A 12,500-nucleotide genomic window follows, 5' to 3' on the forward strand; every position below is an offset into this window, starting at 1 on the left:
TGACATGCCTTCCCATTGAACTTTCGCCCACTTCAAGTGTGTAACAATATCTTACTGTGAACTCACAGGGAGTTACTGGCTACTAATTGCATTCATTTCACAGTAACATACTGTGAATTCGTCGTATCACAGTTAACTACTGTAAAGGCGTCAGCCTTCAACCCAACTGACATGCCTTCCCATTGAACTTTCGCCCACTTCAAGTGTGTAACAATACCTTACTGTGGGTTCAGTAGAAAATACTGTGAACTCACAATGAGTTACTGGCTACTAATTGCATTCATTTCACAGTAACATACTGTGACATTCTGCCATAATTTGTTACTGTGAAATCCAGAGAGACTTTTCGTCATATCACAGTTAACTACTGTGCTGTTATAACAGGTGTTTCATGGCTCTAGGCCATGATTGGGTACACTATGTGGCTGCCTTGGCCTAATGGTTAGGGAGGTGGACTTAAGATCAGAGAGTTGCAGGTTCTAATCCCTCCTAACCCGGCATTACCCTGGGGACAGTAACCAATGTTGCATATCTGTATGTCACTTTGGGTTGCTCCTGGCCATGATTGATTGTAATTACTAATTGTCAGGCCTAATTAGAAGAAGGTCTATGATTGGAAATGTTGCTGGTTCTGCTTCCAATAAATTAAGTTGCAACCAATGTGCTACACAAACACTTTCTTAAGTTGGCACCTGCTAATGCCTTTGTCTTGGATGTGCACGCCAAAACTCCAGCATCCAATTTTAAATCAGAATATTACCACCTAGTAAACAAAATTAGGCCATCTTGTGAAGTGCCATTGCACAATTGAAAGTCAAATGCTGCATGACATGATTGACATTGCCTACCATCAACCAGGAACAATGGTAGTTCCCAATCAATCTGTCAATTAGTACCTGACCTCACTTGAGTACATAGGACTGTTACAAGTTCATTGAATTACTACCTGCAGCTGCCACATGCCTGATTACTCTGGTCACATGGTTAACTTTCACCTCTATATAAACTCAGACTGTCACAATGCTTGAGTTGCTTGCCTAAATGACTGGTTCGCTGGCTCTCTGTCCGGCTTGTTGGTTAGTGAGCTAACTGACCGACCAACTGACTGTTTGTTGGCCAGCTGGTTGGCTGGCTAACTGACTCTTTTGGTTGAGTGGCTGACTGGTTTGTTAGCTGGCTAGCCATACAACTGACTTGTTTGTTGGTTAGTTGGCTGACTAACTGAGTGTTAGTTGGTTAGCCGGCTCTTTGGCTGGCTAGCTGACAACTGACTCTTTTGGTTGGCTGGTGGACTGGTTTGTTGGCTGGCTAGCTATTTAGTTGGTAGTGAGTATTATGGTAGCAGTTATCCTTTTTGGTGTGTTACTTACTGGATTAAGAAATTTCAGGTTTGTCTAATTATGCTCAACCAGAGTATTCTATGCACACTGGTTAATGTACTATCATCCAGGAGACTACAATTATCAAATGGTAATAATATTGCACATATTGCAGATACTTGAGTTTCTCTGTGGTTATGGATAGTTCTGTCTATCAATTCAAGAGAGCAGTGTGATGGACTGGTTCCATGCCACAGTTGTCTCAGTCATGGTGGGGAATGGGAGGTGCCACAATAACATGGTAGCTACCTCTTTTGTGGTGATGAATGGAGGGGCGGGATCATGGTAGTGTGGGTAGGGTGACAGTAACTTACTGTGGTGTGGCCACAGTAAACTACTGTGAGAAATCACAGTAAACTGTGAGGATGGCCACAGTAAACTACTGTGAAATGAATGCAATTAGTAGCCAGTAAGTGGCTGTGACATCACAGGAATTTTTTTTACTGTGTATCGTTGTTTGTTAGTTGTCTTGTGATGTTGCACAACCATTTGGATGTTATTGGGAATAAATCAAGATTTTTTTTGAAACGTAAACATACACCTGCCCCCATTACAATGACCAGGGTCTCGGAAAGACTGAAGAAAAAAGATATATTCTCAGGTACTGACAAGTCCAGGGTAGTGTGAGTATTACAACTGCGTGTCGAAATTGGCAGAAGTTACCCTTTAAGTAATGCACTACGACTTGGTCATTGACATTCTGGTAACAGCAAATGTATAACGTCTCATGTTAATGGGTTAAGGTCATACGGGTCTGCATGGAAAAAAAGAGTCAGTCTGAAAATCAGAAAATATTACTGCTTCTATTTTTAACCCAGGCATGGAAAGAAGGCACACAGGAAATGACTGCTGAGCAAAACACTTGATCAAAAGACTCAAATGCAGAGATATAGACACAGAACTATGCACAGGCATGCACTCCTGTCACAAAACCTACGTAAAACAAAGTCAATGCAAGCAGTTTCCTTTGGAAGGTGTGGTAAACACTGATGGCAATCAGACACTTGGGGGGCGCACTCAGTTGTAAATGGGGTTTTTTATTGTATTAATGTATTTATTTTTTTTAATAGTAAGGGGGTGCGAAAGCCGACTGTTGACTCCGTCAAACAGTCTGGCGAAAGCTATGAGAAATCCGTCTCCATGGAGGGTGGGAGATGGTCTGAGTTTACTCAGCCATTTAAATTCATTGGAGTTCCGAATTCAGATAAAAAATCAAATTGTGCTTTATAAGCATGACTGTTACGATCTGGTATGGGCATTGGCAGGCTTATGATGAGGTCAAGGGGCAATGACAGGCTTATGATAAGGTCAAAGGGGATGTTTGTTCAAAAAAGGTTCAGGACCATTGGGCTAGGTCTTTGAGTGACAAGTGACAGTACAGTATATCTCCCTCTCAGGTAGCGAGGTTCCTGTCTAGGGTGGCACATGCCATGCTACTCACCAAAGGACCTTTTGGCCCGGGAGGCCCGATTGGGCCAGGTAAGCCTTTCTCCCCCTGGAAGACAAAGAAGCCATTTTAGCACTAGGACACTTGACAAAGTTGCCGGTTTCTCAACTTCAAAAGCCAAAGTCAGCGTCATTATATTGTCAAATTCTTCCCAAATGCTTCACTGCAGTAGACTAAAGCATCCCATGTGCAGCCAAAGAAAAACAGGACAACATTTTGCAGTGATTGTACACATTAAGATTCATGCAAACAAAGACAAATCAGTGTAATGTTAACCATGACCCTCTGATGACGACGGAAGTTTCCGTCGAAAAATGTCAGGTAAAAGACAAAAACGTCTACATGTCTGAAACAAAAGAATCTTGAAGAGTTGAGGGTAGCTACAAGTTCTACTGCCCAATACGAGGTCTACAGGGTTGCCGCATGCTACGACTGCAATTTCAGTTCCAGTTTTTGCGCCCTCTTACTCATTCCTTGACAGACTGACTCACATGTCTAGTTCCCTAAGGCTGATCCTGGTTACAAAGGTCTACCAGACAAACACCAAAAGCTGCTGTTTTTAACTTGTTAACCCTTTGAGGAGTAAGGATTTTACGTCGTATCCGTCTTCTGGAATTGTACTCAAACATTCTACAGATCCCATATGCCTTAATGTTAAAAATCCTGCAGAGTAGCTGTGACATTGTAGTGAGAAGTCAAGTTTTTCCTTAAGTTCTGATTTATTTCTATTTTTTATAAAGTATATTGGGCTTTTTGTGACCCTTATTATTAAGGGGCAGTCTGAGAGGAGACAGGAATGGAGTGGGAGAAAGCTGGGGGAGGACCGGTAAACTAAACCCCCAGAGTAACAGCATGGCACCCTACATGTAGCTTTTTGAGGAAAACGAGAAGGAATATTCACACACTACAAAAAGCTCCCCTGTCGTGATTTAATGTGTGAAAAAAATGGCACAACATTTCGACCTGCAAGGTCTATGTCAGCTTCGACAGCTGATGAACACCTTGCAGGTCAAAACATGATATTTTGTCACACATGAAATCATGACAAGGGAGCTATTTGTGGAGTGTGAATATTCCTTCTCTTTTTCCCCTTTGCATTTTTTAATATTCCGCACCCGCTGCAATTAGCGTTTTTGGGATGTGCATGCACTGTACACTTTTTTACTCTAGTTTTTTTGTCTCATGGACACATCAGTTCTAATCACTGTATGTGATCATACTCCTGAAATGGTAGAGATCAGGGGTTTGTTTCTCGGCAGGAAGCGAGTTGGGGAGAGAGAGACAGGGAAGGGCCGGCAAAGGGCCTAGGCTGGGAATCGAACCCGGGTCGACTGCATAGTAGATGAGTACTGTTAGGCCACGGTAGGGGCGTGATCATACTTCTGAAATAGTAGAGATCAGGGGTTTGTTTCTCGACAGCATCATCACTAACTAAATCAGCAGCTTACTTAGTTGCGATGCAATTTCCCACTGGGAACCAAGTGAGTTGCTAACTGGTTAGCAGCGATACTTTTGAGACATGGGTTCCAGACTCACCGGGGGGCCAGCGGGACCCACGTCTCCTGGTAGGCCACGGATACCCTGCCAAACACAAGGACACAGACAGACAGCCACGACAGTCAGGTAAGGGGACTTGAGAGGGACAAACAGAATACATATACAGACAGGTACATCCATATACAGACACATACGTATGTACGTGCACGCACATGCGCGCACGCAAGCAAGCAAGCACGCACGCACGCACACACACACACACACACACACACACACACACACACACACACACACACACACACACACACACACACACACAATGAACAACTCTTTCAGAATTCTTGAATGTGAGGGTTGAATATATTCACATGTCATTTAGCTGTGGAGCATAGACTGTCATAACAAAAGCTGCATGCATCTATGCAGGTCCCATTGTCCTGGGCCAGAGAAAAGGTGGGTCCCGAAAGTGGTTGGTATATATTGAGGTGGGCCCTTTCAAATGACTTTGTCCAGAGCCCGGGCAAAGCAATTAGCTGCCCTGCATCTAAATACTGGTCTTTACTGCAGGGCTACAGGTTTTTTTTTTTACTTCTTTTTATTTTGAATTCCACAGTCATACAGTGCATCACTACATCTCCATTCTTATTTAACAAATAAACCAAAAAGTTATTTCAACCAGGGATACATAAACACATCCACAACAAAGAAAGAAAGAAAGACATATGCAGAGAGAGAAAAGGAGAAAGAAAGGAGAGAACAGAGTGAAAGGGATAGTTATATTAAGTGAAGATGCAATACAGTACGTGTCCAATTATTGATAAATGATTCTAGTTTGAGTTGTAAAACTGCAGTAGCATGTTCCATATGGTACAGTTCTAGTTATTGTGGGGGGCTGTGGCTTCAACCAGGAGGCCGTAATGACTTTGTTTGCCACTAACAGTAGTGTCATTAACATTTTAGTACTATTATTCTCCAGGAAATCTTCAGGTGTTATGCCCAACACAAAGTGCACTGGTTCTAATGGTAGATCTATAGATAAGCATCCATTTACTTCTTTTTGTACATTTTGCCAGTAACCAGAGATAATCGGGCAGGCTACAGGTATTTTGAGGAATTGGTGGGGCGTAATGAGGCTTAGGGGCTTTCAATGCAAGCAGGCTATTAATTATGCAAAAAAAAAACATTATGTACTTAAAAACATTTCGAAGCATTTCGATCGCCCTGGATCTTTCCATGGTATAACACTATGGTTTGACACCTGCAAAAGAGGTTACTTTGAATGTGCACAAACAGCCACTCGAAAAGTTCTAGTGAAAAAGCATGTTACTGCTCCTGAGTCAGACTGCACACCAGTCTTCACGTGACCGCATGCATGGGCAGCAAGAGAGATGTCCACCACTGTGTGTGTGTGTGTGTGTGGGGGGTGTGTGTGTGTGTGTGTGTGTGTGTGTGTGTGTGTGTGTGTGTGTGTGTGTGTGTGTGTGTGTGTGTGTGTGTGTGTGTGTGTGTGTGTGTGTGTGTGTGTGTGTGTGTGTGTGTGTGTGTGTGTGTGTGGATGGGTGTGTGTGGCTGTGGGTGTGTGTGTGTGTGTGTGTGTGTGTGTGTGTGTGTGTGTGTGTGTGTGTGTGTGTGTGTGTGTGTGTGTGTGTGTGTGTGTGTGTGTGTGTGTGTGTGTGTGTCCACCCCTGAGCTGCCTCTCAGCTGCTGTCTCCTCTCTGCCCAAATGCATGACACATTCAGCACGTTTTGGCGGATTTAGCACATCTCTGGCAACGTTTTCCACTGAGCTGGTCACCCAAGGACAGAAATATTAAATCTTTCCATCGAGTGAGAACTGTGTGTCTGAAAAAGTGGAAGTTCCTGGTGATGAAACATTAAAAAAAAAGAAAATGTACAAGTAAAAATGATCATTATAATTATAAAATATAAAATATATTATCAGTAGAAATGAAGAAATCCTGGTTCGGCGCATCATCCCTCGTCATAAAAACCCATTACTTAGCTTTTAAACCTGATGAGAGTAACAAGGCTGTTACAGCACATTAGAACAGCATCACACACACACACGCACGCACGCACGCACGCACGCACACACGCACACACACAGACACAACCACACCCACAACACACACGCACACATCGCACACATCGCACACACACATCGCACACACACACACACACACACACACACACACACACACACACACACACACACACACACACACACACACACACACACACACACACACACACACACACACACACACACACACACACACACACACACACACACGTAAAAGATGTCCAGTCAGCAGTTCTTGTACGCATTTCCTCAGCCCTCTCTTGAGCCACACATTTACGTGTGCGTTCATCCACAAAGATGTAATCCAAGAGTTCTGTTGCCATGGACTTCAGACAGGAAGTATTCTTTGGCAAGTTGAGACTAAATATTTTTAGGAAATGCTATCGAGACAATAAACCATTGCACGGTAATGCAGCTGTTTACACGTACTGTATATGGATGTTTTTGAAAACGCATTGGTTTTGACCTTCCGTTTACACGTAAACAGGCTAAAACGCACATATTACAATGAGGTTTTTATTTTTATTCACATGTTGCGTTTACACCTAAACAGGATTAAAAAAAATATCCACATTTTAAAATACACGGATAGGATACATGTACACAGCACCATAATATGACTGAAATTTATCAGTTTTGTTTACTGCTACACTGCCAATGTAGAGCAAAACTAACCGTTAAAGGTGCCAACCACTGAATGTTGGTGCCAACCCACTGAGAAACATCAGTTCTCGCTACTAACTTCCTTCACCTAAACTTCACTAAAGTTCACTTGAGTCCAGAGTCCGATCTTAAATATTATCTTAAAAAAGGAAAGAGATGTTCTGATTCTCGACAAATCACATTAAAATGCCTTAGATGAGGAGAGATGGGGATCAAGACAAGGGCAAGATGGTGATCAAGGGCCTAAGAGACCATATGGAAAGGATATTAAAAAAACATATACAAGTCTTTTATGAACTCTAAATGATTTTTATATGGCAGTTAAAACAGATGTACATTTTTTGGTAAATTTACTCCTGAAAGTGCCCCCTTTTGGTGGCCCCTCATACAATTATTAGGTGAAACTACACAGTAAAAAATTACAAGGATTTCAGAGTAATTTACTGTGAAATCTCACAGTTAATTACTCTGATGTTCTGGTACACTATGCTACTGTGATGGTCACACGGCACACAGCAAATTAGTCTGAAATCATTGTATCACTTGCCATTTCTCACCTAACTTGCACATCACAGTATTTTACTGTGCTCTTCAAGGATAACCAGCATGACAAAGTGATAAACTAGGAAACATCACAGTAAACTACTGTGTGGGCGGAGTATCTATTAAATTATTAGTGCATTGGGGCACAACTTCAGTCATAGACAGGTTGGGCTCTTCATTACAATCACACCTTTCATTGACATTTTCAGCAATTTATTTCATTCTTAATGTTTTGTGGTATACATATATACACCCATCATCAGTTGACTACTTTATCCCCACTCTCTGTCAAGTAACAGAAGAATGAGCTTATATATATTGGGAGATATACATGACCATCTTCATGACGGTGGGAATATGGTCATTTTTCTTGTGTACCACTTTAAATAGTACAACCCCTACAATAAACACAGAATATAACAAGGAGTAATATTTTGAAGCACACTTAAGATATTCCTTCTAGATAAATGGCTCTCCATAAGTGCATTGCATGATGGGACACGATCTGAAGCACGTATGTCCTAAGCCCCTCCCCCTCAGGTTGCACATATAGACATGAGGAAGTGAGAAAAAAGATGACCAAGCATGGGAAGACATGTAGCAAACAAGAAGTTGATGACTAAATAGTTTGTTGTAAATGTCGATGAACTGTCTGAAGGCCCAGATTGCGGTATATGGCAGTCTTGGCCTAATGGTTAGGGAGGTGGACTTAAGTTCAGAGGGTTGCAGGTTCAAATCCCTCCAAACCCTACATTGCAACAGCAACCATTGTTGTATATTTGTATATCACTTTGAGTAAAGGCGTCAGCCCTCAACCCAACTGACATGCCTTCCCATTGAACTTTCGCCCACTTCAAGTGTGTAACAATATCTTACTGTGAACTCACAGGGAGTTACTGGCTACTAATTGCATTCATTTCACAGTGACATACTGTGACATTCTGCCATAATTTGTTACTGTGAAATCCAGAGAGACTTTTCGTCATATCACAGTTAACTACTGTGCTGTTATAACAGGTGTTTCCTTCCTCTAGGCCATGATTGGGTGCATTATGTGGCTGCCTTGGCCTAATGGTTAGGGAGGTGGACTTAAGATCAGAGAGTTGCAGGTTCTAATCTCTCCTAACCCGGCATTACCCTAGGGACAGTAACCAATGTTGCATATCTGTATGTCACTTTAGGTTGCTCCTGGCCATGATGGATTGTAATTACTAATTGTCAGGCCTAATTAGAAGAAGGTCTATGATTGGAAATGTTGCTGGTTCTGCTTCCAATAAATGAAGTTGCAACCAATGTGCTACACAAACACTTTTTTAAGTTGGCACCTGCTAATGCCTTTGTCTTGGATGTGCACGCCAAAACTCCAGCATCCAATTTTAAATCAGAATATTGCCACCTAGTAAAAAAAATTAGGCTATCTTGTGAAGTGCCATTGCACAATTGAAAGTCAAATGCTGCATGACATGATTGACATTGCCTACCATCAACCAGGAACAATGGTAGTGCCCAATCAATCTGTCAATTAGTACCTGCCCTCACTTGAGTATATAGGACTGTTACAAGTTCATTGAATTACTACCTGCAGCTGCCACATGCCTGATTACTCTGGTCACATGGTTAACTTTCACCTCTATATAAACTCAGACTGTCACAATGCTTGAGTTGCTTGCCTAAATGACTGGTTCGCTGGCTGTCTGTCCGGCTTGTTGGTTAGTGAGCTAACTGACCGACCAGCTGACTGTTTGTTGGCCAGCTGGTTGGCTGGCTAACTGACTCTTTTGGTTGACTGTATGGCTGGTTTGTTAGCTGGCTAGCCATACAACTGACTTGTTTGTTGGTTAGTTGGCTGACTAACTGAGTGTTAGTTGGTTAGCCGGCTCTTTGGCTGGCTAGCTGACAACTGACTCTTTTGGTTGGCTGGTGGACTGGTTTGTTGGCTGGCTAGCTATTTAGTTGGTAGTGAGTATTGTGGTAGCAGGTATCCTTTTTGGTGTGTTGCTTACTTAAGAGATTTCAGGATTGTCTAATTATGCTCAACTAGAGTATTCTATGCACACTGGTTAATGTACTATCATCCAGGAGATTACAATTATTAAATGGTAATAATATTGCACATACTGCAGAAACTTGAATTTCTCTGTGGTTATGGATAGTTTGGTCTATCAATACAAGAGAGCAGTGTGATGGACTGGTTCCATGCCACAGTTGTCTCAGTCATGGTGGGGAATGGGAGGTGCCACAATAACATGGTAGCTACCTCTTTTGTGGTGATGAATGGAGGGGCGGGATCATGGTAGTGTGGGTAGGGTGACAGTAACTTACTGTGGTGTGGCCACAGTAAACTACTGTGAGAAGATCACAGTAAACTGTGAGGATGGCCACAGTAAACTACTGTGAAATGAATGCAATTAGTAGCCAGTAATTCCCTGTGACATCACGGGAATATTTTTTACTGTGTAGTATGAATAATGTATAGATTGTACACAGCATTTACAGATAATGTGTATGATATAATTACTTTCTTTGTATGCTTCATATAATATAATTAAAAACTACAAATTATATGAAGCATACAAAGACAGTAATAGTATCATACACATTATCTGTAAATGCCATGTACAATTTGTTCTTAATTCATACTAGTTTAACCTACCAAAACAGGCCACTTTCAGGAGTAAATCATACATGGCATCTATTTTTTATATATATAATTCTTATGTTCTAAGTACCACTTTTCCCGTATGGGGAGGCACGTATGGGGAGGCACGAGGCCTAAAAACCCTTTCTAGAACTCTCCTTTCATCATCCTGACATGGAACGAATGTGATCTCTAACTTGGAGCGACATGAAGTGAAAGTGTAAAGGGGTAGTGGTTAGATATAAAATGCACTATTAACGGTTAAAGCATCAGATGTGGAAAAAAAAAGAAACGAGCCCCCATCTTGCTTCCACCTGCTGCATGTGTGTGCACAAACCACTAAGCTACATATGCAGGCACACATATGCACGCACACACACACAGCCACGCACGCACGCACGCGCGCGCACACACACAGAAAAAGAACATCCTGAGGTTGACCACAGTAGAGGTGGGGTTAAGAGCTGAGGCTCTGGGATTGGAGGAGAGGAGATGGTAGCGCTGAATGGTGAGGGGGCGAAACCAGAAACCAGAGAGACACAGATACTTTCCTCCCATCAGCCTCCCATCGGTCTGTCCCCCCTTCAACCTCTCATCTTCCCCACCCCACATGCATGGCAGCCGGCAAGGGGGCGGGGGGACAAACGGGTATGTTGTCCAGGGACCCGGGAGAGAGGGGGCCCAGAATTGGGTCCTTATTACACTGTATGCACTGCATGGGGGTCCCTTTCAGATGACTTTATCCTGGGCCCCGACCAATGCTGTCAGCGGCCCCTCCCCATATGCCTCCGGCTCTGTCAAACCCAAACCCCCCCCCACCTCTCATCCTCCCCTCCCCGCATGCATGTCCCAACCATCAGATCACCCGACCCAATCCACCTCAGTACTTTTCCATCATGAAAGTGTTGTGCTGTGCGACCACCTCCACAAAAAAGAGATGTGTGGGGGCCCCTAATTAAAGCCTCCTCCCTGATGTCAGCCAGCCAGTTGTGGATATTTAAAATCTTTTTCTAATTTATTCGGAAACCATGTGATGTGACTCCCTCCTCCTTACACAAACACAGCTGCTACAGAGAGAAGGGTAAGATGGAAACCAGCCAAAAAAGATTTAAAAGAGCTGCCAGATCAAAGGTGGTGCATTTCTCAAAGTTGCTATGTTAGCTTCTTTTGTTGTTTGCTATTCAAGTTCCCCATGGCAACTAACCAAGTTGCTATGGTACCTTGCTAGCAACAACGCTTTCGAGAAATGCACCCCAACTCCAAAAAACAAACAAAAAAACCTGACTTGACTGAGCTGCCAGATCAACTCCAAAAATAAATTTAAAAAGCCAAAACACAAACCGACAGCTAGTTAACAGCGGCAGCGAGGGGTGCCGACAGGCGGGGGACAAAGGGGACACTTGTCCCAGGCCTAGGGAGAGAGGGGGCCCAAAATTGGGTCCTTATGACATTTTATGTATTAGGCTGGGGGGCCCTTTCAGATAACTTTGTCCTGGGCCCGCCCAAAGCTGTCAGCAGCCCTGGTGGCAGCTATAGGGTCCCAATCATGAGGGCACTGAAATTATACGACCGGCAGGCAGGCAGGCCGGCAGCATTAGGGAGCACGGATGTGATTGAGCAGGTTGTTATTTATACTGTATGTCCTTCTACTATATAGGGAACATCAAGTCCCAACAGTGCTGCCCTGTTCCTCTGTCGCCTGGCCTCAGGGAAGATGACAAGGGGGGACAAAAGGGGTCAGTCGTCCCGGGACCAGGGAGATGGGGGGCCCCATAATTGGGTCCTCATTACATTGAATGTATTAGGTGGTGGGGTGCTTTGTCTATGGCCCAGAGAAAGCTGTCAGTGTCCCGGCCCGGCCCTACCATACCACTAGCAGAGAGAGAGAGCCAAACTTATTCCTCAGTCACCCAGTGGATGGAAAGAAAGAACAGGGGAAAAAATTGGGGGTTTTGTTGATCGACTGCTGTGGTATTGGATTTTATACTGAAAGTGCCCGGAATAGCGTGCGATAATAATCAGGAGGCGTCTGGACGGCCGTCCACAAAGGTGCATTGTTCATCCCCAGACGAGGAACAGACTGCACACCCTCAGGTACGACACACACACGCACACGCACACGCACACGCACACGCACACGCACACACACACACACACACACACACACACACACACACACACACACACACACACACACACACACACACCCCAGCGGAGCAGCTCAGCTGAGCTCAGGTTAGTAAACACCGT

At 43.5% G+C, this 12,500-nt stretch overlaps 1 protein-coding gene across 1 annotated transcript in view; it reads right to left on the reverse strand.

The window, feature by feature from the left end:
* The window catches only part of si:ch211-106n13.3 (vWFA and Collagen domain-containing protein), an 83,805-nt gene that overhangs the window by 21,118 nt on the left and 50,187 nt on the right, over nucleotides 1-12,500 (reverse strand). The window contains exons 17-18 of the mRNA XM_063219919.1: nucleotides 4,363-4,407; nucleotides 2,821-2,874 (exon numbers count right to left, since the gene is read on the reverse strand). Coding sequence (XP_063075989.1) covers nucleotides 2,821-2,874; nucleotides 4,363-4,407 — 99 coding nt within the window. The remainder of the gene's footprint in view (nucleotides 1-2,820; nucleotides 2,875-4,362; nucleotides 4,408-12,500) is intronic.

Source organism: Engraulis encrasicolus, chromosome 16 (assembly GCF_034702125.1).
Source record: "Engraulis encrasicolus isolate BLACKSEA-1 chromosome 16, IST_EnEncr_1.0, whole genome shotgun sequence".
Taxonomy (NCBI): domain Eukaryota; kingdom Metazoa; phylum Chordata; class Actinopteri; order Clupeiformes; family Engraulidae; genus Engraulis; species Engraulis encrasicolus.